This window comes from Geotrypetes seraphini, chromosome 1 (genome assembly GCF_902459505.1).
Source record: "Geotrypetes seraphini chromosome 1, aGeoSer1.1, whole genome shotgun sequence".
Classification (NCBI taxonomy): domain Eukaryota; kingdom Metazoa; phylum Chordata; class Amphibia; order Gymnophiona; family Dermophiidae; genus Geotrypetes; species Geotrypetes seraphini.
The window spans coordinates 147,037,682-147,062,808 of NC_047084.1; the positions used below are offsets into that span (position 1 = coordinate 147,037,682).

General features: G+C 47.8%; 2 protein-coding genes across 9 annotated transcripts in view; both read right to left on the bottom strand.

The window, feature by feature from the left end:
• The window catches only part of CLGN (calmegin), a 414,476-nt gene extending 396,776 nt beyond the window's left edge, over window positions 1-17,700 (bottom strand). For 3 of the 5 annotated variants that reach the window (XM_033939634.1, XM_033939605.1, XM_033939642.1), the window contains exon 1: window positions 17,562-17,700. The gene's annotated coding sequence lies outside the window, so the exon portion shown is untranslated. The other 2 variants (XM_033939625.1, XM_033939615.1) reach the window with 2 other exon arrangements.
• Window positions 17,701-24,679: 6,979 nt separating this feature from the next.
• Window positions 24,680-25,127, bottom strand: part of MGAT4D (MGAT4 family member D) — a 263,615-nt gene continuing 263,167 nt past the window's right edge. For all 4 annotated transcript variants that reach the window (XM_033939678.1, XM_033939670.1, XM_033939662.1 and 1 more), the window contains one exon: window positions 24,680-24,914. In XM_033939678.1, the coding sequence (XP_033795569.1) occupies window positions 24,891-24,914 (24 nt within the window). In that variant the 3' untranslated portion in view covers window positions 24,680-24,890. The remainder of the gene's footprint in view (window positions 24,915-25,127) is intronic.

Genomic DNA, 25,127 nt, shown 5'->3' on the forward strand with positions numbered 1-25,127 from the left:
GCTGATCTCACCGTGCCGTGAGTTGCCGTAGGTCGCCCCAGTCCGGAGACAAACCGAGACTGGGTGACCTAGCACAGGTCAGAGTCTCTCTGGTAAACCCCTTGAGTGCTAACCCCAGAGTCCGATTAAACAAGCAGCTTCCTTCAAGGGAGTACAGCAGGAACACAGACATAGACATATAAAGCTGCCCAAGCTTGTCCCAAAGCTGGTGAAACACATACAACTTGTCTGAACCGGAAAGGAGAGAAGCCTCGGCATACCCTGAGCAAAGTCAGCTGGAAATAAACTACCGGAACTCCGCAGCTCTCCTGCCATCGCCGGAGACCCAAGCACACGCCTGATTCTGACACGTGGCCGCTGCATCAACGCTCCTAGAAACATAGTCGGATTCAAGCCCCACAAAATTTACCCTGCCGCGGCTTGCATAGAAATAAAATCAGACTCAGGGAATAACCAGAAAAACGGCCCACAGCGCCGGAAAAAACATGTTCCATCTCATGCTGCTATAAACTGGCACCTGCACAATCAGCTGCACATGGCCATGACAAACACCGATGAAAGAGAGCCTCAGAATAAACAGGACTACTGCTGCACTGAAACCCAACAATGAGAACAAGTGCGAGCAAGAAATCGCACCGCTACTGCCGCACTGTAACCACAAGGAAACCAAGCGCGTGCATGTAAAGGGCGGGAAGTCCGGCTCCCTCCAAGGATTTCTAGTCATAAAACTTAGCCACAATAAAATATCCATGCCTTAAATGTACGATGACCGAACCCACATTACTAAGACTCCCAAACAGAACCTGAAGTTCAAACAACTGTAAAGCCAGACATACTCACAGCTTGTTGTTAGGGCTGGCTGAAGCCAGTTTGCAGCAAAAGCATGGCAGAATGTAACAACTGTGGTCTTTTTTTTTTTTTTTTTTTTTTACAGAGAAGGGAAAGAAGAAAAAAATTGAGACCCAGTCAGACCCTCTAGCAATGGAGGGAGGGTGAGGCAGGGACAAGGGGGGGCCCAAGTGTAACCTCTAAAGCCGGCACCGTTCAGCCAGACACCCCTGTCTCACTGAAGAGAAAATCTCAACAAGAGAAATAGCACTGCCAGCTCACAGAAGAGAAAATCTCAACAAGAGAAACAGAATGGCAGTCTCACTGAAGAGAAACCTCAACAGGAGAAAATAAAGTTCTAGCCACAGCCAGAATTCAGGAGCTAGTTGAATAGCGACCTTTTCCTGCTGGGAGATAGAGATTACTGATGAGACAGGAGGAGTGCCAGCCAATAGGACCACCTGTTAATCAGTTTCTCTATCTCCGCCTGCTGGTAGATGTGAGCTATCCCATTGGTCTCTGGATTCATCTGCTGCTGTTGCTAGGGAAAGTTCACTTCAAACCCCAGACTCTGAAGGTAAATAATAGTCTGTCAGGTCGCTGAGATAACCCCCTCCCTGGATGGAGCCTTGATCAACCAGTCGTCCAGGTAGGGGAATACCTGAAGACCCTGTGAACGCAAGGCCGCTGCGACCACAACGAGACACTTCGTGAAAACTCGAGGGGACGAGGTCAGATCAAAGGGGAGGACCCGATATTGCAGATGGTGGTCTCCCACCTGAAACGCAGGAACCTGCGATAAGCGGATGCACCGGAATATGCTGTGTAGGCCTCCTTCAGATCGAGGGAGCAGAGCCAATCGCCCTCGTCCAGCAAGGGTAAAGAATCGGAAGGGAAAGCATCCGAAACTTTTCCCGCACAAGAAATTTGTTGAGGCGTCTCAAGTCCAGGATTGGGCGCAGGTCCCCCGTCTTCTTCGGTACCAAGAAGTAACGGGAGTAAAACCCCCACCCCCGTTGACTGGTAGGGACCTCCTCCACCGCCCGCAGGCGAAGAGGTCTCGAGCCTCCGAGAGAAGGAGGGGTAACTGCACCCGATTGGGAGGACACGACGCAGGAGGGCTGTCCGGAAGAAGTTCTCGAAAGTTGAGAGAGTACCCGGAGGAGATCACGCCAAGGACCAAGGCGTCCGACGTGATGGCCTCCCAACGAAGGTAAAAGGCTCTAGACGGCCCCCGATGGGAAGAGTACCTGATCGTGGTGCGGAGGATCCAGCCCCCACCCGCGCAGCCCGTCAAAAAGACGGGGATGGCTTGGAAGCCGCAGCGGGATGGGATTTAGGTAAAGCCCTAGGATTGAGCCTGCTGACGCCGAGGCGGATGGCCGAGAAAAAGCCGGGGTGGACTTCTGCGGGTAACGGCGTGGAAGGCCCCGGAAAGGTCGAGAAGCGGGCGGCTTAGGCTTCGGACGAACAAGAGAAGCAAAGGACCGCTCATGTTCCGACAGGCATTTCGTAGCCGCTTCAATAGTGTCGTCAAAAACTTCCTTGCCGACACAAGGGAGGTTAGCCAATCGATCTTGCAGATTAGGGTCCATGTCGACCAGACGCAACCAAGCCAGCCGACGCATGGCCACAGCAAAGGCAGCGACCCTGGAGGAAAGCTCGAAGCCGTCATAGGCTGCATGGAACAGATGGAGGCGGAGGTTCGAAAAATCCTCCAGGAGAAGGCCAAACGCCCCTTGGCGGGAGGCCGGCAAATCTTCCGTTGAAGGAGCCAACAGCCCGATCAGATGTTTCAGATATGATGAAAAAGTGAACGTGTAGTTCAGCACTCTAGAGGCCATCATAGAGTTCTGATAGAGCCGTCGTCCGATCTTGTCCAGGGTCTTGCCCTCACGACCCGGAGGGACCGCCGCCGAGACCCCGAGATGGATGAGCTTTCTTCAAGGAAGATTCCACCAGCAGCGACTGGTGTGACAACTGCGCTGCTCGAACCCCGGGCAGGGCACCGTACAGTATTTGGACTCCATTTTAGAGGGGACAGCCGTCACCATGTATGGAGTCTCGAGGTTTCTGATGAAGGTCTGCCGGAGCACAGGGTTCAACGGCAGCCTGAGGGACTCCCGGGGCGGAGAGGGCATATCCAACTCCGCCAGATACTCCTTGGAATACATCGAGTCCGACTGGAGGTCCAAGTCAAGGGCACGTCCCATGTCCTGGACAAACCTCGTGAAAGAAGGGCGGGACGTTCCCGTAGCCCCGTGCGGGGAAGGGGACCGAGACCTCCGCCTCGCCGAAAGTAGCGAGGTTCCCGCTTAGACCCTCGTTCCGACACCGGGGAGACGCTCGGGAAACGTTCCGGGGTCAAGGACCTGCGTCACCTCGAGGAGCCCCTCGGGGACGACGCCGGGGTACGGGGCACCGACCGATGCCGGGCCGGAGACCGTTCCCCAAACTCCCTCGGCGAAAACCTGGAGCCTCGGACCGAGGGGTGTCAACACAAGCCGAGGGTTAGCGAGGGATAGCTCAGCAACCCGCAGCGGCCCTCCAGAACGAGACGTGGGGGAGCGGCCCCGCAGCGGAGGTGAACTTCAGGCCTTTTTAGAAAGTCGGCGGCCCGAGGCCTCGAGGGGCTTCGATCGACATTTTGCCCCACGGAGCTCCGTGGGGGACGAACGTCTCGAGCGCCTCGGTGAAGAATCTGAGGAGGACGAGAAGCGGCGAGAACGACGCACCTTGCCCCGAGGGGTCTCGACACGGGCTCAGGCTGGTCCGGCGCACGCGAGGTCGGGGCCGGATGAAGGTGAGCCAACGCAGCGGACAGCTCCGACGAGATCATCGCCCGGAGCATGTCCTGAAACACCGGCACGGACAGCATCGAGGGCATGTCCGACGCCGCAGTGCACTCCACCGAGGGCGACCTCGACTTTGAGTATTCCCGGGTGGTGGAGGCACGACCAGAGGACTTAGAGGACTTCGCCGGGACCGTAGGCAATGAACTCCCCCCATGCCGGGTCGGCATCCCGAGGCTGGCTTCTTCGGCGAAGCGGAACCTGAGGAAGGAAGAGGGGACTTACCCGGAGCCGAAGATTTCTGGGAACTCGAGGCCTTCGGTGTCGAGTCTCGAGGCGGGGCTGAGGAACCCGAGGCCGAGGTGAAGGCCGGGGCCGAAGCCGAGGTCGAGGGTTGGTCAACGCCAAAGAGGTCCGCCATGTGGGCTCTTCGTCAACGGAGCACCCAGTGTTGAAAAGTCGCGCACCGGGGCAGGACTCGGTCGGATGGTTGGCCCCCAGGCAAAGGATGCACCAGCGAAGCAGGTCTGTGATGGATAATAGACGATCGCACCTGGTGCACTTTTTTAATCCAGTCACAGGCCGGGACATAGAATACAACCGGCCGAGGCCACGCGGCCGCAACAACCCGGGAGCTCCCGGGTTGAGCAAAAAGAACCGCGACTGCGCGATTCGGAGCAGAAAAGAAAAGAAACACGCGCACAGCGACTTCCAACAAAAGAAAATAAGAAATCGCAGTGCTAGAAGGCACTTGGGGCAGAGCCTAAAAAATACAAGACTTCTTGGCTCCACAGAAAAAAACGAACTGGAAACCACAAGGAGGGGATGCGCCCTCTAGTGGAGCAGGAGGCACACATGCGTGGTGCAGCACTGCAAACTTGAATCTTCAATCAAGTTTGCTTGAAAAGCTGTCCGCGTCGGGGCTCCGTAGATGACGTCACCCACATGTGAGAATATCTTGCCTGCTTGTCCTGGGATAATATGCTGCCTGCTTGTCCTGGGATAAAGCACAGTTACTTACCGTAACAGGTGTTATCCAGGGACAGCAGGCAGATATTCTCGCAATCCTCCCACCTCCCCGAGTTTGGCTTCTTTGCTAGCTATATGAACTGAAGATCACGAGGAGGGGATGCGCCCTCTAGTTTAGCAGGAAGGCACACGCATGCGTGGGCAGTACTAGCAAACTTTGAGATCTTCAATCAAGTTTGCTTGAAAAGCTGTTCGCGACAGGGCTCCGTGGATGACGTCACCCACATGTAGAGAATATGCTGCCTGCTTGTCCTGGGATAATCTGAGTAATTTTCTGGAAGCCTTGTGAATTGGGATACGAGTGTAGGCTTCCTTGAGATCCAGAGAGCATAGCCAATCGTTTTGAGCCAAGAGAGAGGATATAGGGTGGCTAGTGAGCATGCAAAACTTTTCTCTGACCAAAAACTTGAGGGCTCTGAGATGTAAAATTGGATGGATGGAGACCTCCCATCTTCTTCGCTACTAGAAAATAGCGGGAGTAAAACCCATGGTTCTTCTGATTTACAGGGACTTCTTCAATGGCACTGAGGAGAAGAAGGGAGTGAACCTCCTGAAGAAGAAGAGGACTGGTGAGGACTGGAACCAGACTCTCTTGGAGGATGATCTGGAGGGTGTCACCAGCGGGGTCAGGGCAATGGGTCCCGAGCCGCTGGGACACGGATTTTGGCTCTTGTGTGCTGCCACGAGCGACACAAGGAATGATAAGTCAGGATTAGCATAAGAAAACACACTGGAATCAGGAAAGTAAAAATCAAAATCTGGACTGGATTTAATTTGTAGCACACAAAACAAAATAGTTGCTTCAAACTGCAGCTTCCAAAACAGTCCACAAAACTAAGAAATCAGAACATAAACTTTGTCAGGCGATGACTGTCAATAGGAAAGTCTCTGCACCTTCAGATTAGGCAAATTTATTAGTCCTATGGCAGTGCACTATTTCTCCAACTAGGGAGTTCCAAAAACAGCAAAAACAGAAAAGGAAAAAAAAAACCCAAATCAGCAACCTTGAATTTCCACAACAAAGTGGTTCTTTTCTGTTAGTCAGAATCTCACACCATAAATATTCTCTGTATAGCAAAGATATAGTTCCAGCATAAGACCTTATTTTCTCCCAAAAAGACTTGTGCCTGAACCAGTGCCCCAGCACTGATTCCTCCAGCTGCAGTAGTGCTGGACAAGGTGGTGTGCTCCACATGATGGAATATTGCCAAGATATGGCCCTCTATCCCTCCACATTTAACGTGGGGCTAACCCCACCACCTTGAATACAAAAACAGTCTGAACTGCTCAAAAATAGTCCCTCCAGGAAAACCTGGATATTTGTAATCCACAATTAATGGTAATGAACACTTGCCTTGGGCTGACTTCCATGGGCTGCACGCTGAGTGGCTCCGGCTCCAAATCCAGTTCCATGCCCTGGAACTCTTCCAAAGGGCCTGCAGGTGACTCTGCTCCAGCCTCAACCAGTTCCATAGATTCAGGAACCGAACAGCTTGGCAGAGCTCCCAGCCCTGAGCTTTGTGACTGCCTAGCTTCACTCCAGTTTTCCTTCTTCCTTTCCAGCAGGGCAGACCTCAGGTTTAGGAGCTGAGAACCATGCCCCAAACGCTCAGGTGTGCCAGATATCCTGTTTCTCCTTCCCAGACTAAGTGGGGGAAGGGAAACCTGCAGTTTGGCACTAGGACTCCCTTTGCTGGCAACAGGAGTAATGTCAGGCAAAAGGTTACACTGGGGTTTTAGCTGAACAGCTTGGGAATCATCTGCTCTGGCAATGGGCTTTATACTAGGGACAGTCCTAGCAGGCACACCTTGCACATCACAAGGGATGGTGATGAAATGTAAAGAGTAACCCTCCCAAATGATTTTCAGAATCCAGAGATCAGAGGTGATGAGCTCCCAATGAAGGAAACAGAGTTGAAGACAGACCTCCGATTGGCTGAGGAAGAAGCTGAATTAGAGGAATTGAAACTATGCTCTCTATCAGCAGGTCAAAAAGACTGAGCAGACTTGGCAGGAGCCGCCAGTTGGGTCTTGGGAGGATGCTGCTGCTTTTGCTTCTGCTGAGGCCTCACTGGAGCAGAGGCTTTGGCTGAAAAATGCCTCTGATAAGAAGAAGAAGCAGGCCTGAAAGGTCTTGATTATGAGGGTTTGGACTTGCTCCTGGATCCAACATCTCCCTCCTTCTCCCCTTCCACCTCCTGTGTCTCTCTCCTTCCCTCTCATCTACCCCTATGTCCAACACCTCTCTCTCTCCCTTCCTTGTGCCCTATGTCAAATCCACCCCCTCCCTATTATGTGCAATTTCATCCTCTCCCTTCACCATGCATGTCTCCCTCTCCTCCCTGTGCCACCAAATTTCTTTCCTCTTACCTATTCCCTCTCCCTGTGCCACAAGCTTTCCTTCCTGAAGTTCCTTTCACCCCTTCTCACCCCGTGCACCAAATTTCTTTCCTCCTCCTCTGTACTCCAAGGTTTATTTCTTTGGGTCATAGTATCAGCAGCAAATCTCACTTGCTGCCTGCTGCTAAGCCAGAAGTTTACCCTCTGCAGCGGAGAGAATTCTGGGTCAGCGGCAGGCAGTGTGTGGAAACTGCTGCCAATACCGCAACATTTGATGCCGGCACGGAAAGATCTGCGCAAGAAAAGGAAATTCCATTCCTCCTTCCCATCCCCCTGTGCAGTACTTCCCAATCAACACCCCCCTTCCCCTCCATGAGACTTCAACTTTTGGGCCTCCTAATGTAGCAGCAGCAGTGGTGACCAGGCTGCTTGTAGACTGCCAGCCCTTCCCTCTGCCATAGCATCAGTGATGCAGCAGAAGGAAGGTCCTAGCAGGCAGTCCTGGAGCAGCCTGTTCACTGCTGCTGCTGCTGCTTTAGGAGATCTGGAGAAGACTCAGGACACACTGAATCAGTGAGTCTGATTTTTTAAGGAAACAAATCGATTCACCTCTGTGAATCGAGCAGCACTACTACATACCCAGGCATGGCGAGACCCAGACAACAGCAACAATCGGAAGGAAAGGATTCTTAGCCAGTTGAGAGAGGGTGAGAAAGATGCCAGACCATGGGAGCCAGGGAGAGGATTCAAAGTGCATGTGAGAGAGGTGGGATTTAGAGGGAAACAGAACTGTAGTTGGAGTGAGAATGAACTGAGGAGGCTGGAACTTGAGAAAGGAAAAGGCAGGAAGGAATTTCAGGCCTTAGGATGGCAAATTTTGCAGTTTATTTGTAGTGTTTTGCATAAAATTTTGAAATAGTGTGTGTAGAATTTTCAAATTTTTTTGTACAGAATTCTACGAGTAATTAATCTCTATCTCTCCCTGACAATCTTGGGGCACAAACCACAGACATCTGCCCAGCACTGGTCTATATTTCTCACTACAGCCTTAATTCTGATCTGTCTTTTGCAATTTACAGGTCTTGGATTGTAGAAGTCTGTGACACCTGTCTTACTTCCTAGCCTCTGGAGTTGCAATCAAAGTTCACTATCTTACCCTTTGGTCCCTTCTTTTTTGTATAAAGGGTGGGATAAAGACTGACCGAAAGCAAATTAGTGGCCAAAATTCACTGCTCAGTTTCAGCCAAAAAGCACAGTTACTTACCGTAACAGGTGTTATCCAGGGACAGCAGGCATATATTCTCACATGTGGGTGACGTCATCTACGGAGTCCCAGCGCGGACAGCTTTTCAAGCAAACTTGATTGAAGTTTCAAGTTTGCTATAATGCACCATGCATGTGCATGCCTTCTTGCCCACTAGAGGGCGCATCCCCACCTCGTGGTCCTCAGTTCCATATCCAGCAAAGAAGCCATCCCCGGGGAAGAGGGCGAGTTGTGAGAATATATGCCTGCTGTCCCTGGATAACACCTGTTACGGTAAGTAACTGTGCTTTATCCCAGGACAAGCAGGCATGATATTCTCACATGTGGGTGACCTCCAAGCCAACCAAAAAAGGGCAGGTGGGAGGATGGCAATTTAGGAAAACAGATTTCGCAAAACTGACTGGCCAAACCGGCCGTCACTCCTGGATAACGTATCCAGGCAGTAGTGGGAGGTGAAAGTATGAACCAAAGACCAAGTGGCAGCCTTGCAAATGTCCTCCATCGGAGTAGACCGGAGGAAAGCAACAGAAGCTGCCATCGCTCGGACCTTATGCCCCATGACCCGACCATGCAGCTCGAGACCAGCCTGAGCGTAGCAAAAAGAAATACAAGCAGCCAACCAGTTGGACAAGGTGCGCTTGGAAACAGGACGTCCCAACCGATTAGGATCAAAGGACAAAAATAATTGAGGAACCTTCCGATGAGACTTGGTGCGTTGAAGATAAAAAGCCAACGCCCTCTTACAGTCAAGCGTGTGAAGCGCCGCCTCCCCAGGATGAGAGTGGGGCTTCGGAAAAAACACGGAAGAACAATGGACTGATTGAGGTGGAAATCAGACACAACCTTAGGTAAAAATTTAGGATGGGTGCGAAGAACCACCTTGTCATGATGGAACACAGTAAAGGGCGGGTTCCGCAACCAAAGCCTGCAGCTCACTAATCCGACGAGCGGGACGTGAGCGCAAGCAAAAAGATCACCTTCCAAGTGAGAAACTTAAGAAGAGACTTGTCAATAGGCTCAAAAGGAGGTTTCATCAGCTGAGCCAAGACCACATTAAGATCCCAAACCACAGGAGGAGGTTTCAGAGGAGGATTAACATTCACTAGACCCCTCATGAAACGAATCACCAGAGGATGAAGAGAGAGAGATCGCCCCTCGAGATGCCGATGGAAAGCAGCAATAGCACTGAGATGCACCCCGAATGGAAGTCGTCCTCAGCCCAGACTTGGACAAATGCAACAAATATTCCAGAACCGAGGACACCGGAACCGAACTCGGATCCAGATGGTGCGAGGAACACCAGGATGAAAATCTGGTCCACTTCTGGGAATAACAAAGCCGAGTCGAGACCTTGCGCGAGGCTTCCAACACCTCCCTGACCGACTGAGAAACAGAAACCGAAGTCATGGGGAAAGGAACCAAGCAGTCAGATGTAAGGACTGAAGATTGGGATGCAACAGTGAACCCCGACTCTGAGACGGCAGAGAGGGAAAAACAGGCAGAAGCAGAGGTTCCCTGACACTGAGTTGAAGGAGCAGGGAGAACCAGTGCTGACGAGGCCAACGAGGCGCAATGAGAATCATAGTGGCTCTGGACGACTTGAGATGAACCAACGTCCTCAAGATCAGAGGGAAAGGAGGAAACGCAATAAAGGAACCTCCCTCCCCAGTCGAGAAGGAAGGCATCGGCCTCGAGACGGTCCGGGGAGTACATCCGAGAACAATAGAGGGGCAGTTTGTGAGTCTCGGGGAAGCAAACAGATCCACCTAAGGAGTCCCCCAGCGGTTGAAGACCTCGTGCAGAACACGGGAGTTTAGCGACCACTCGTGCGGCTGGAGAAGACGACTGAGTTTGTCGGCCAGACAATTCTTCTCTCCCTGAATGTAAACCGCCCGCAGGAAGATGTTCTGGGATACCGCCCATTCCCAAAGGCGCAGGGCTTCCCGGCACAGGGACCAAGAGCCCGTCCCCCCTTGCTTGTTTACATAATACATTGCCATTTGGTTGTCCGTCCGCACGAGTACTACCTGATCGTGCAGCAGGTGGCAGAACGCTCGAGCAGCCAGAAAAATGGCACGAAGCTCCAACACATTGATGTGACAAGACGGTCCCTCCGCGACCATAGACCTTGAGTCCGCCAGACCGTCGAGATGAGCCCCACACGCGTACTCCGAAGAGTCCGTGGTCAGGACCTTGCGATGCGGAGGGACGAGAAAGAGCAAACCCCCGGAAAGATTGGAAGAGTTGGTCCACCAACGGATGCGAGCGTTCTCAAGGAAGGAATCACTGTTACAGGAAAGGAGAGTGGGTCCCGATCTTGACGCCCACTGGGAGGCCAAGGTCCACTGATGGGAGTCTCAGGTGCAATCGGCAGCGAACGGTGTGACATGAACCGTCGACGCCCATGTGGCCAAGTAGAATCATCAGATGGTGCGTTGAGACGAGAGCGCTGCAGCGAATCTGACGGCACAGTCGAAGTTAGAGCCTCCAACCTCGGAGGGGGGAGGAACGCACGAAGGCGAACCGTGTCCAGCACGGCCCCGAATAAACTGAAGGGATTGAGCCGGGCACAGCTGAGATTTGGGAAAGTTCACTTCGAACCCCAGACTTTGAAGGAAGGTGATAGTCTGTTGGGTCGCTGAGATAACCCCCTCCCTGGACGATGCCTTGATCAGCCAATCGTCCAGGTAAGGAAAGACCTGTAGCCCCCTGAGATCTCAGGGCAGCGCGACTACCACCATGCACTTCGTGAAGACTCGAGGCGACGACGCCAGCCCGAAAGGAAGGACCTGATACTGAAGGTGCAACTCCCCCACCTGGAACCGTAAGAACTTGCGGAAGGCGGGATGCACCGGAACATGAGTGTACGCTTCCTTCAAGTCCAGGGAGCACATCCAATCCCCTTCCTCCAACAGAGCGTAGAGAACCGGAAGCGACAACATACGGAACTTCTCTCGGACCAGGAACTTGTTGAGCTTCCGGAGGTCCAAAATGGCGGCATAAGTTCCCCGGTTTTCTTTGGGACAAAAAGTAAGGAGTAAACCCCCGGCCCCGTTGGTTTGGGGTGGGACCGGCCTCCACCGCCCGAAGGCCTCAACAAGGCCCCTGGCCTCCGAGAGGAGAAGAGGAAGTGGGCTCGACTGGAAAGAAAGGTCCCTGGCGGTTGTTCCGGCGGCGAGGCCGAGAAGTTCAGTGAGTAACCCTCGGAGATGAGACGGAGCCACCAAGCGTCTGACGTGATCATAGCCCAGGCCGAATGGAAAGGCCCGCAAACCGGCCCCCGATGGGCAGGGGGGTCCGGCGAGAGTGCGGAGGGTGCCCGCCCCCATCCGCTCATCACGTCAAAAGACGGCGCCGGCTTAGACGCCCCTTGCGCCCTGAGGTTTAGGTTGGCCCCTCTGCCCTGCTGCGGGGGGCGCCGGGGCGGAGGCCTAGAGAATGCTGGCGTAGACCTTTGAGGGTATCGCCGCGGTGGAGGTCTAAATGGCTTCTGTGGCGGTAACCGTGGCTTAGGACGGACCAAGGAGGCGATGGAGCGCTCATGTTCGGACAGGCGTTTAGTCGCCGCCTCCAAGGACTCATCGAACAATTCCGATCCAACACATGGCAGATTGGCTAGGCGCTCCTGCAAGTTCAGGTCCATATCAACCGTTCGGAGCCATGCGAGACGGCGCATCGCTACTGCAAAGGCGGAGACTCTGGAGGCCAACGCAAATGCGTAGTAAACAGCATGAAAAAGGTATAGACGCAGTTGTGACAAGTTGGCCATAAATTTGCCAAAGTCCCTCTTATGGGAATCCGGCATGACCCCATGATAACGGGGTAACGCCTTCACCATCTGCCTCAGATAAGATGAAAAAGTGAAAGCATAATTAAGGACCCTGGCCGCCATCATGGAATTGGAGTAGAGGCAGCGACCAAACTTGTCCAGGGTCTGCCCTTCCCGCCCGGGAGGGACCGCAGCCGAGACCCTAGAAGGCTGGGACTTCTTTAACGCCGACTCCACCAGCAACGACTGGTGAGACAGTTGTGCTTTCTCGAAGCCCTTGCATGGAATGGTACGGTACTTCAACTCCATTTTCGATGGAACCGCTGTGACTGTAAGAGGGGAGTCCAAGTTCCTCAGGAAGGTCTGATGGAGGACTTTATTAAGAGGCAGACGAGGAGTCTCCCTCGGGGGAGAAGGTAAATCCTGCTCCTCCAAAAACTCCTTGGTTTAGTGAGAACCCGACACCAGATCAAGGTCCAAGGCCCTCCCCATATCAAGCACAAATCTCGAAAAGGAGGAGGGCTTGGAAGGCGGGGAGGGAGATCGAGAGGCCCGCGTCGCCAAAAAGGAAGGGGAAGCCTCACGGGAATACCAAGGTTCCCTACCAGTACCAGACCCCGAACCCCACGACGACGCCCCGAGCGACCTCGACGGGGTCGGGGACCGCCTATGCCCCGAGGAACCCTTATGGGAAGTCCCCTGGGAACGAGGCACCGAGGCCTGCCCCTTCCGTTTCGGCGAGGAGTCTCTCGATAACCCTCCCTCGGAGGAACGGAAAAGCCTCGGATTATCGAGGCGGAGCTCCGAGACACGCAGCGTCTCAGCCCCGGTCGGCGAGGAGCGACCGCGTCTCCGAGGAGAACCCCAAGAACGCTTGGGTTCCTCGGCCGGCGCTTCGCCCGAGGCCGACCCGAGGGCGAGGAGCCCCGGGAGGACCTCAACGAGGAAGAAGTGGACGAGATCCTCCGAACTCTCCGCACCTTGTCCCGAGGCCGCACACTCCGCTCCAGCTGATCGACCGAGGTCAAGGGCAAGGTCGGGGTCGAGGCCGGAGCCACCCCGGGGGCCGAAGTCGAGGGCACCGAGACCGAGGCTGCCGAAGCCGGGGCACTCGAGGCCGAAGCCGGCTGCAGATGCGTGAGGGCGCCGGACAGCTCCGAGGCAATGAGGGCACGGAGCAAGTCCTGAAAAACAGGAACCCCCATCATGGCCGGTAGATCCGGGGCTGGCGGGAGCTCCCTCGAGGGCGACCTCGGTCTCGAGTATTCCCGCGGGGCACCCGACTTCGACGCTCGGGGCAGGGCCGAAGACGACCCACCCGCCCCCGTCGAGGATCCCGAGGATGGCTTCTTCGAGGTTGGAACTGAAGAAGGAAGTGAGGACTTACCCCCCGTCGACTTCGAAGTCGAGGACGCAGGCTTCGACAAAGCAGGATGTCGCGGCGAGGTCGAGGGAGTCGAGGCCGAGGTCAAGGCCGGGGCCGAAGCCGAGGCCGACGTCGAGGCCTGCCCCGCCGCGGGGTCGACAGCAAAGAGCTCTGCCATTCTGGCACGACGGCGGCGGAGAGCTCTTGGCTGAAAAGTCGAGCACCGAGGACAGGAGTCGGTGGGGTGCTCGGGACCCAGGCAAAGTAAGCACCACCGGTGGGGATCGGTGATTGAAAGCAGCCGATCGCACCGGGTGCACTTTTTAAAGCCCGTCAAAGGACGGGACATGAAATCGAAAAACGGCCGGGAACGTAACGAGGTCCCGCGGCCGCGGCTACCGGGAGCCCCCGGAGCCGAACAAAAAAATACTTTTTTTTTTTTTGACAATTACCGAACACACGAACGAATAAAATAATAAAGCAAGCACAGCGACTGAGAAAAATGACTCGGACGCGGTGTCAGAAGGCAAAAATAGAGAGCACAAATTCCACAGGGCTTCTGGCTCCGCGGAAAAAACTGAACTGAGGACCACAAGGTGGGGATGCGCCCTCTAGTGGGCAAGAAGGCATGCACATGCGTGGTGCAGCATAGCAAACTTGAAACTTCAATCAAGTTTGCTTGAAAAGCTGTCTGCGCTGGAGCTCCGTAGATGACGTCACCCACATGTGAGAATATCATGCCTGCTTGTCCTGGGATAACTGAAATCTTCATGCCCAACCAGCCTCCTCCAACAGAAGTTGCACCCCTACACACACTGGCAGAAAAAAAAACAAGTGCCTTCAGACTGCCCCATCCCAGCAGAGACCTGGTTCCTCGGGTCTCCTAACCCACTCCCTCCCAAGGCTTACCTTAACAAGCTCTAGTGATCTAATGGCTATTGGGGGGCAAAAACAAAGCCCATCCATTTCTGCCTGGTGCTGCTGCTCAATGTAAATGGCCACCAAGACTGCTGCAGGAGTTCATAGCAGCCATTTTGAGATGGGCACCAGCATTGGTACTGGTGTAAGCAGGAGCAATCTCAAAATAGCAGCCAGGAACTTCCATAGTAGTCTCAGCGGCTATTTCCTTTGAGCTGCAGCACCAGGAACACACCAACAGAGTTCATTAAGTTATTCCCGGGACGGCAGACAGTCCATAGGGGACTCCTTTTGTATGGGAGGGGGGGGGGGGAGAGGAAAGAGCGCATTAGGCAACCTGAAGGGGAAGAGTTCAGTTTTTACTGAAAATGCACTGGCAATTTCAGCAGAAAACCAAAACCAGATTTTGGGCCATTTTCCTTGCCAAATCCAAAACTAGTCAGCCTCGAGGGTGGGGTAGTAAGGGCAGTTCACTCAGCCACTAGGAATTTAGCATAAGCCATTCAACCCCTTTAAAAGCTTGCTATTACTGAGGGAAATTACATCTTTACACTGTCACAGCTGAAAATATGCAAAGCCCCCAGCTGTAACAAGATATGTGAAATATTATACAGTATGTAAATAAGCTAGGAGATCTGCAACCACAGCAAACCTCACAGAAAATTTCATCTATATTTTTTTCAAATTTTTTATAATTTGGTACACTTGCTCCCCAAGGTTGAAAAATACAAAAGAGGAAGACAAAGAAAAAGTCCTGAATGTCATATGAATGGCAGCAGGGAAGTATTCTTAGCTTGAGAAAAGGATATTGTAACTGGATAGATTTGACAGACTTTTCAGGTCATCGTTTTACTAAGTTATATGTTACGTTTGAATGACAGAGGTATCAGATTTCTTTATATACCTATGTTTATTACATACACAAAAAAATTGAATAGCTAATTCAGACTAACAAACCAGTCTTAAGAAACCAGGCAAAAAAGTACCTATAAATACCTAAAGAAACCACTATTCAAAACATTTTGGTTAAAAATGCTTAGCACATAGTCCCTAAAGCTGAATGTTACTTTGTTTCCAAAGTTACCAGGTTAATAACATCCACTGATTATTATTGTTACTATATTAAACAGACTTTTTCTCCTTAGCATCTGCAGTTTATACACAACTACCCTAATTGCTGTTGATCTCAATTGAACTTTCCTCCAGGGCACCACTAGAGGTCCTAAGAGAAAATGACTACAAAAGAAAGGTCTATTACTCCATTTCTTATTAGTATAGACAAAACACTAACTAAATTATACGTAATAAAATGGAATAGTGAAGTAAGGAACATACACAACAACAAAAATTATTTCTATAGCTCTACCAGGCGCACGCAGCGCTGCACATTGTACATCTAAGAGATGGTCCCTGCTCTGAAGAGCTTACAATCTAATTGTGACAGACACAGTACAAAGGGGAGTCGGAACAAGTGCTTATGTAGAGGGGAAGGGTGATGAGATGGATTCACATAGGACAAAAGAGAGTCTGAACTTAGTGCTCAAGAAGAGAATAGGAGGGGGCTGAAGAGGGGGTCACCACAAATAAAAATGGTTATTTCATGCTGATGCCCAGAGAATGAGGGATAAGTAAAAAACCAAAACAGAACACCCTCAATACTGCTGAATAGGAGAAATTAGTTGCTAATAGCAAAGGGGAAAATGCAGACCTCGCAGATCTGAACCGCAGGTCCTTAAAAATCTTCATTTGACAGCTGAGGTTTCAGATTTCATGCCTGCAGGTCGGCGTTTCAGCCCCTCATTCCACCGCTGTAACTGCTGCCGTTTCTGACCCCACGATAATAAAGAATAATTAATTTGAGGAAACTCTTCAGCCAAGGGAGGTCTACGTCTTACCCCAGAGCTGGAAAATGTATTTTCACTTGGTTCAAGCCGGTCTTGAACCCAGATCAGAAGGGCCCAAGATAACTGCCCTAACCTCTAGGCTACTTTAGTAGCTCCTGAAAAAAATAAAGTTTTGCTACTTTTAGTCCCAGCATAGATCATGGGTCTGACAGACTTCCATGACACTTTAGCTGTGACGGATCCTAATGGTCCGTGCCACTTTTAGTCTCAGCATAGGGAGGGAGAAACACCAGGATCTGCTGATCTGGGTTCAAGACCAGCTTGAACCAAGTGAAAATGAAGATTTTTAAGGACCTGCGAGGTCCGCGTTTTCCCCTTTGCTATTAGCAACTCGTTTCTCCTATTCAGCAGTATTGAGGGTGTTCTGTTTTGGTTTTTTACTTATCCCTCATTCTCTGGGCATCAGTATGAAATAACCATTTTTATTTGTGGTGACCCCCCTCTTCAGCCCCCTCCAGCCCCCCTTCTTGAACACTAAGTTCAGACTCTCTTTTGTCCTATGTGAATCCATCTCATCACCCTTCCCCTCTACATGAGCACTTGTTTTGTCTCCCAAAGGAGCTCAGAACGGTTTACATGAATTTATTCAGGTACTCAAGCATTTCTCCCTGTCTGTCCCGGCTCACAATCTATGTAATTAATGTACCTGAGGCAATGGGAGAATTAAGTGACTTGCACAGGGTCACAAGGAGCAGCGTGGGATTTGAACCCACAACCTCAGGGTGCTGAGGCTGTAGCTTTAACCACTGCGCCACACACTCCTTCCCTAGCAAAGGTAAACGGGAAAACGGACCTTAAATTACCAACAGGTGCACGCCAAAGCGAACAACTTGCGGGGAAGTAAGGCTTAATAAACAAGGGACGCTGAGGGGGGGGGGGAACCCCAACATTATATTAGGAAGAGCTGAGTGTAGACGTTATTCACAGATGCGAAGAGAACAGCTCGCTAGCGACAGGTTTTCCAACAAGCGGATGACCTACGAGAGCAAATCCGGCAGAGCGAGCCAAGAATAACGGACGCGATCGGAGACGCTTTCACGCCACATCTTTTACTTCTTGAAAAATCCAACAGACACCGCGTGGGGACGATCAGAAAACATCCACAGAGGTCCAGCAAACAAGTGGAGCAAAGTTACACCCGGCTCCGCTTCTGCTTAAAAAAAAAAAGGGGGAGGCGGGAAATTCTCCTGAAGAAAAAAAAAAATCAACCGGCGCATATCCTCATGCCCTAACCAAATACCCCAGAAACTAATTAGGACCGAAAGGGACAGGATACTTGTACATACGCTCCTAAATGTTGCCCGACATACCAAACGTTAACATTAAGGCGCCGGTTTCCTTATTGACGCACCTCTTGTTGCCTCCAAATCAGCGAGGTGAGGAGAACGCCGTTACACCTTGACCAGAGACTCCGCCGCGCGAAGCCCGCCTCACACCTCCTCGGGTTGCTTAGAGAAGCGCAAACTTCAGTGCGTCAGCTCGCGCAGGCGTACTGGATCCCCTCCGCCTGCCCGTGGCGCTCTCTCTTTATGAGTCGCGTGCGAGGTGCCCCCCCCCCCCACACACACACACACACACACACACTTGTCAAGTTGCCAACAGCGTTTATCGTTTTTAAAAATTCCCGCCTTGCTTCTTCTCACACTCAAGCCAAGTGGTCAGATTCGTACCTAATTTTAAATATGTAGCGGTTCGGCGTCAGTATAATGGTGTCTTTCAAGGAAGATACTTGTAGGTAGTTGAGCAGTGAGTGGTCTTCAGGAATTTTTTTAAGTCAGGGCCGCTGGCTCGAAAGCGGGCTGCCACATATCTTCTCGTGCTCATCAGCAGTATCTTGACTCTGTCTGTGTCCATCGGCACTAGCCTTCCTTCAAACTTTCCATTGCGGATATCTTCAAATGCAGTAATGGGAAATAAACGCCTTGTTCTTCGAATATGCAGCTGTTCCCCAATTCCATTTTCCTCTTGCTGGCATGAGCTAGGATGGAAAGGCAGAATGATGACCACCTCAAGAGCCACCATTGGCTCGTGGGCATTGCTTTGAAGAATGCTGTGGTAAATGGTTGAGATTATTAATATTCTTCTCTTACATCTAATCTAATCTAAACCTTAGGTTTGTATACCGAATCATCTCTACATTCGTAAAGCTCAACACGGTTAACAAGAGTTAGGGTAGAAAGGAACTCCAGTGGAGAGAAGAGGCAAAATGAAGAGAAAATTTAGAGGACTAGAAACTGTAGATATGAGAAACTGTAGACATTATTAAACAAAGGGCTAGATTCACTTACCTCACTTCACCGATCCATGGCAGGCCAACTGATTCACAATGCATCCTCTTGCAAATGGGGGGCGATCAGAGGCACACCCCACACCGACCACACGGATTGCTGAAGAATGATCCCGATGCATGCGCAGACCGCACAAGTGAGGCCAAAACAAAGGAGGGGAAGGGGGATTAACAGCAAAAGCTCTGCTGCTCCAAGAAAAAAAAAACAACCCCAAACATGCTACTGTTCCTGGATGCTTAAACTAGCATGGGAGAAACCCATACAACATACAAACCGCAGGATCCAGATAGGTAGAAAGAAAAAAATACAACAAAAAGAAAGTCAGAAAGAGTATACCTGTGAATGAACAGGGAGGGAGAGATAGGTAACTTAACAGGCATCATGCCATCCCATGTATTCAGACAAACATCAGCGGAGTGGACTTTTACTCATGAGCCCAAGTGGTTTTAACCCACGGGTTTAAAGCAGGGCTGCACAGAACAGAACATGCCGTAGTGCAGCCCTGATTTAAACCTGTGGGTTAAAACCACGGGCTCAAAGGGTAGCAGAGAGCAGGACAGTCAAAAAGGACATGAGCGACTGGTCCTCAGTAGTTGCGTCTTTTTTGATCGGCCAGCCCGATCGGTGTTTAGTGAATGATGTCCTTCCTACTTTGCATGCCATTTCCTTTCATTTGCATGCACGGATTGGATCAGATCAGAGGTTGATTGGCGAAGAGGTTAGTGAATCGGGTGGGGGAAAAAATCGGGTTGGTACATGATCGCAAATACGATCAGTGGGCTTAGTGAATCTAGCCCAAAGAGACAGTTGAAAACCAGATGCTCAAACACCCCTTCGAGCAAATGCAGTGTTGGGCACTATAGGCCAACTTTCAGCCTTGCTTCCTTCCTCCATTAACAACAAATCATGATCATTGCAGCTAGCTTTCTTGTATACCAACTTCATGAGCATAACCTTGTTCATCATTTTCTTAGCTTGATATTTGAAATCTTCAAGACCATTGAGAATCAAAATGACTCAGCAAACATTTGTAAGATACATATCATAAATGTGATGAACCTTTAGAATCACATTGTGAAATCAAACCTGTGCATAGGAGAGGTGGAGACTATATGATACCATTACAACAGGAGTTGAGATGGACATGCATATTGAATTAGTTAAATAACACCTTGGATTGGATTTTGAGAACCAGTTTAAATTTGTTAAACCATATAGTTAACACTGAACTCCAGTAGAAAGAGGGGTAGAGACTGTCAAGATCAATATGTTCATTAAGCTCAATGGAACGGAATCTGTCACAATCTTATAGCACATTGAATTTCAGTAATCTTATTAATATATCTCAAAGTCTTCCAAGTATCTAAAATAATATTATTATCTTTAGCATAACTGGGTAGTTTAATATCCAATACATGTAACAAACACATTGGGGACATGATTTTCCACTCCAAAATTAACCAGTCAGGATAATGTTCCATGAGATCAGGTAGGATCCAATACATACTCTGACATAGAATATAGGCCTGATGATACCTGTAAAAATTTGGAAAATTTACCCCTCCCTCAACAATTGGTTTTTGCAAAGATACTAAAGCAATTCTAGCAGTTTTGCCCATCCAAATAAACTTATTAAGGATACTGTTTAATTTCTTATAAAATGACCCCTGAAAATAAATTGGCAACATACCCATTTGGTAACAAACCACAGGCAGGATCATCATTTTGACAGTTTGGACTTTCCCTCACCAAGACAAATGTAATGGGTTCCATTGCTCACACAATTCAGTGACCTTCAGCAATAAAGATTTTTCATTTACTTTCATTGTTTCTTCCAGCTTCTCATAGATCCATATTCTTAGATATTTTATACCCTCTTCTTTCCAAAGAAAAAGGAACCGATCAAACAATCCTTTTTGACAATGTATATTTAGTGGAAGAATTTCTGATTTACTCCAATTTATTTTATATCCTGAAAATTTTCAAAATCTTTCAATCAGATCCAGTAAATGTGGAATGGTAGATTCAGGATTTCTCAAATGAAGCAAAATGTCATCAGCATATGCCGAAACTTTGTATTCATGGCCTGCATACGGAACACCTTGAATCTCCTCAGCTTGTTGAATAGCCAATGGTAAGGGTTCCAATGTAATATCAAACAATAGAGGAGATAACAAACCTTAACAAACATAGCAATAAACTCGATCTCATACCCCATTCAACCCACACTAAAACTTCTTGGAGTACTGATTGACAGAGGCTGTACCATGCAACCTCAAATCAACAAAGTAATAAAAGCATCATTCGCGACTATGAGAAACTTAAGACAAATCCGAAAATTCTTCGACATGAAACAATTCCAACTTGTGGTACAATCTCTTATCCTGGGACTAATTGACTACTGCAACATACTGTACCTCCCTTGCCCAGCGACCATGATAAAGCAATTACAAACAATACAAAATACAGCCTTAAGACTCATCTACTCATTGAAAAAATATGACCACATCACAGAAGCATACCACAACTCACACTGGCTCCCAATACAAGCAAGAATACACTTCAAATTCTACTGCCTACTTTTCAAAGCAATTAATGGAGAAAGCCCATCCTACTGGAACAACTGGCTAATTCAATCCACCTCAACCAGACACAGGAGAACCCACTCACTAGTCACACACCCACCAACCAAAAATGTCAAACAAAAAAAACCATATGACAATCTAATGGCCTCCAAAGAAGCAAAACTAGACAGACAAATCACCAATCTGCTGTCCTTGACCACAGACTACAAAACCTTCAAAAAAAACTAAAACCCTACTCTTCAAAAAATACATAAAACCTATTTAACACAATCAGTTCCTTCCCAATCTCCACCCACCACACCTTGTTTCTAATTACCCAACATGTATCGCCTCAAGTTCCCGACAATTCTTATATAACTCCTATGTAATTCCTTTGACAATTCTTATGTAAATTCTTATGACAATTCTTATGCTAGGAATTCTTGTAACTCCAGATAAATCTTATGTAATCCACCTTGAACTGCAAGGTATTGGCGGAATAGAAATCACTAATGTAATGTAATGTAATAAAAGACACCCCTGTCTAACACTCCCCTCTCCAGACGAAAACCATCTGAAAAAGTATTATTTATATATAGTCTAGCAGAAGGGGAGCTATACAAGGTTTTAATCATTTGAATAAATCCAGAACCCACACCAAACCACTCCATTGCTTAATACATACTGGTCAATTCCACACGATCAAATGCCTTCTCTGCATCCAAAGATACAGAGAAGGCCGGCTCTTCCATAGATTTTGTTAAAGTCATCTATGTCAAAATAATAGAAGGACTAGTTGCCAAATTCCTCTCCAATTACCTAGAAAACCATAACATACTCCATCCCACACAATCTGGCTTCAGAAACAACTTCAGCACGGAAACACTACTAGGATCTCTCTTGGACACAGCCAGACAACATCTCAGCACAGGAAAAAAAATGATGCTCATACAACTAGACTTTACCGCTGCATTTGATTTGGTGGACCATAACATTCTACTACAAATCCTGGATACAATAGGTATCACAGATAAAGTATACACATGGTTTGAAGGATTCCTTAAATCAAAAACCTATAGAGTAAAATCAGACAAACAAAAATCTGAACCTTGGTCAAACCCCTGCGGAGTTCCCCAAGGATCCCCTCTATCCCCGACTCTCTTCAATCTCTATACAACCTCCCTCAGCTCTCACCTGGACAAACAAGGCATAACATCCTACAGCTATGCCGATGACATTACCATTCTCATACCCTTCATAACCTGAACTCTCCATGACAAACACAATATACCAAACACTAAAATCAATAGCAATCTGGATGAAAGATCACAAACTGAAATTGAACCCAGATAAAACGAAATTCATCCTCCTAGAAAACAACAAAATACCAACTATAACCAACATTGAAATCAACGCAAATCAATAAAACAATACAAAAGTCATTCTTAGTCATGAGAAACTTAAGACAAGTTCAGAAATTCTTCGAGAAAACTCAATTCCAGCTCATAGTTCAGCCTTTAATACTAGGCCTACTTGACTACTGTAATATCCTCTACCTCCCATGCCCTACAACCATAACAAAACAACTACAAACTATCCAAAACACAGCACTAAGACTCATCTATTCATTAAAGAAACATGATCACATTACAGAAGCATATCTCCAATCGCACTGGCTTCCAATCCCAGCAAGAATACAATTTAAATTCTACTGCCTACTATTTAAGACTTTATACGGAGACATTCCAAACTACCTGAATAACCGCCTCATCCACAACACCGCAACCAGACATAGGAAAACTTACACCCCATTCTCATACCCCCCAATTAAGGAGGTCAAACGGAAAAAAACTATATGATGGCCTTCTGGCCACTCAATCAGCCAAACTAGACAACCAAATCGCTAATCTACTGACGGCATCCCTCGACTACAAGACTTTTAGAAAAGAAATAAAGACCATACTCTTCAAGAAAACTCTGAAAAAAGAAATAATACCACAAGTCTCAAACTCCACCTCTCACTAAAGCTAACTACCCCAAACAAATAACCTTACCCATTTCTCACTCTTTTTGAAAATGACCAATTTTTTTTTTTTTGTAAGTTCTTGTTGTAATACATCTTGGATAATTCTTTTATAATCCGCCTTGAACTGCAAGGTAATGGCGGAATAGAAATCCCTAATGTAATGTAATGTAATTAAAAATTATCTATTAAGATAAAAAAACATATCATATTAAATCTTATGTTGTATCTTATACATATCCAGAGCCCTCCCTTCCCAACATTCCCCCCTTTCCCACCCCCCATTTAAATAAAATGAATACCTGAAAGCACTCATTAAGACTAGCAGTCAACAGCTCTCCCTAGGCATCATTCTCTTGGTTTCCTTAAAATCATGAGTTTAGAAAGTATGCAGCAATAAAGTTAAAACTAATCTCAAAATAATTAATTGAATCAAGTAAAGATTAACTATAATTAATCTGTTTCAATAAGATGAATAAAATAATTAATTCATTAAGTAGCTTATAAACTTTATGATTAATCTGTAGAATTATATTTATAATATATAGAATCATGAAGAAAAACATAACCTATTATATATAGATTAAGAAAACCTTATATTTGAATCAAACACTCCATTTTGATTCAAATCTATTGTATCTTATTTATAGATTTTTCAATTCTCTTTTATTCTACTCTAATCTGTTTTGGTTTGTAAGCTGCCTTGACATCATTGAAAACCCCCCCAAATATAAATGATAATTAACATTTTCTCTGCGTATAGTGTGCTTTGTGGGGTTTTTTAATTTTATGGTTACCATTATGAATTAATAAGACATTATGGGCTCCTTTTATGAAGGTACGCTAAGTGTTTTAGTGCACGCACCAGATTGGCATGAACTACAGTGCGCGCTAGCCAAAAATCTACCACCTGCTCAAAAGGTGGTAGATTTAGCGCACACTATTCCGCGCATTAATGCCCTAACGCGCCTTCGTAAAAGGAGCCCTATGTGTACATGAAAAATGAATGGAAGAAATTGAGGGCGGGACTGACAATTAATAGATGTCCCGTTTTGATGAAAAAAATAAATGGTCACGTTACGCATCCTACTCTCTTGTTCCTATCCTGCTTGTTTTTCCCTTATGATATTTTAAACCTTTTCTGCCTTTTTTGTCCTATGTCTAGTTTGGTTAATTGGTTTGTGTACATTTCCCTTGTTATGTTTTTATTTTAAATATAGCCCATTGTTTTTATTTATTGTACACCACATTGATTTGACTTTTTTTTTTTGTTAAAAATGGCAGTATATCAAATAAAATAACTGTAAATAAGTTCTCAACAAAAGCTAATTTCATCATCTGCTAACATACCGTAAGCATAACACAAGGCCCTATTTTCAAAAGATTTGCCCTATTCTATGCTTATAGCAAGAATCTTCTAAAATTGAAGATGCATTTCCATAAGCTTATTTGTTAGGACACGTTAAAAAGGTTATAAGAAAATACAGTAACTTTCACTATGAAGGACTGCACTTTATCAATTGCATCAAAATATTTAATTATAATTTACAGAAACAGAGAAAGCAGATAAATGTTCAAATAATGTCTATGGTCCTAATTTTGGTTCACAAAAAAAAAAAACAATCAAATATTTGATAAATATTAAGGTTATTTAAAAATATTTCAAAAATATACATATATAGGGGAGGGGTGTGTTGTTATTTAAGCTTGAAGACTTCTTAGTTCTATCAGTAGATGGCAACATCCTCCAAGCAATCTTAGTAGGTGCATGTTATTTCTTCAAAGGCTTCTAATGTTTGTTTTTTTCACTTTCTTACTCGGATATATATCTACAAACCAAACAGAAACACATAATTAATTTTTAAAAAGTGCAGGTCTGTACTGGCAAATTTACACTGGCTTTTACAAAGCTGTGGTACAGGTTTCTACTACGGGCCAGCGAGGTAAATGCTCCAACAAATCCAGCCCGCAGTAGAAGCGTCTACCGCAGCTTTGTAAGAGGAGCCCTACATCTGCTATACAAGAATTTCTATTTAGCTTAT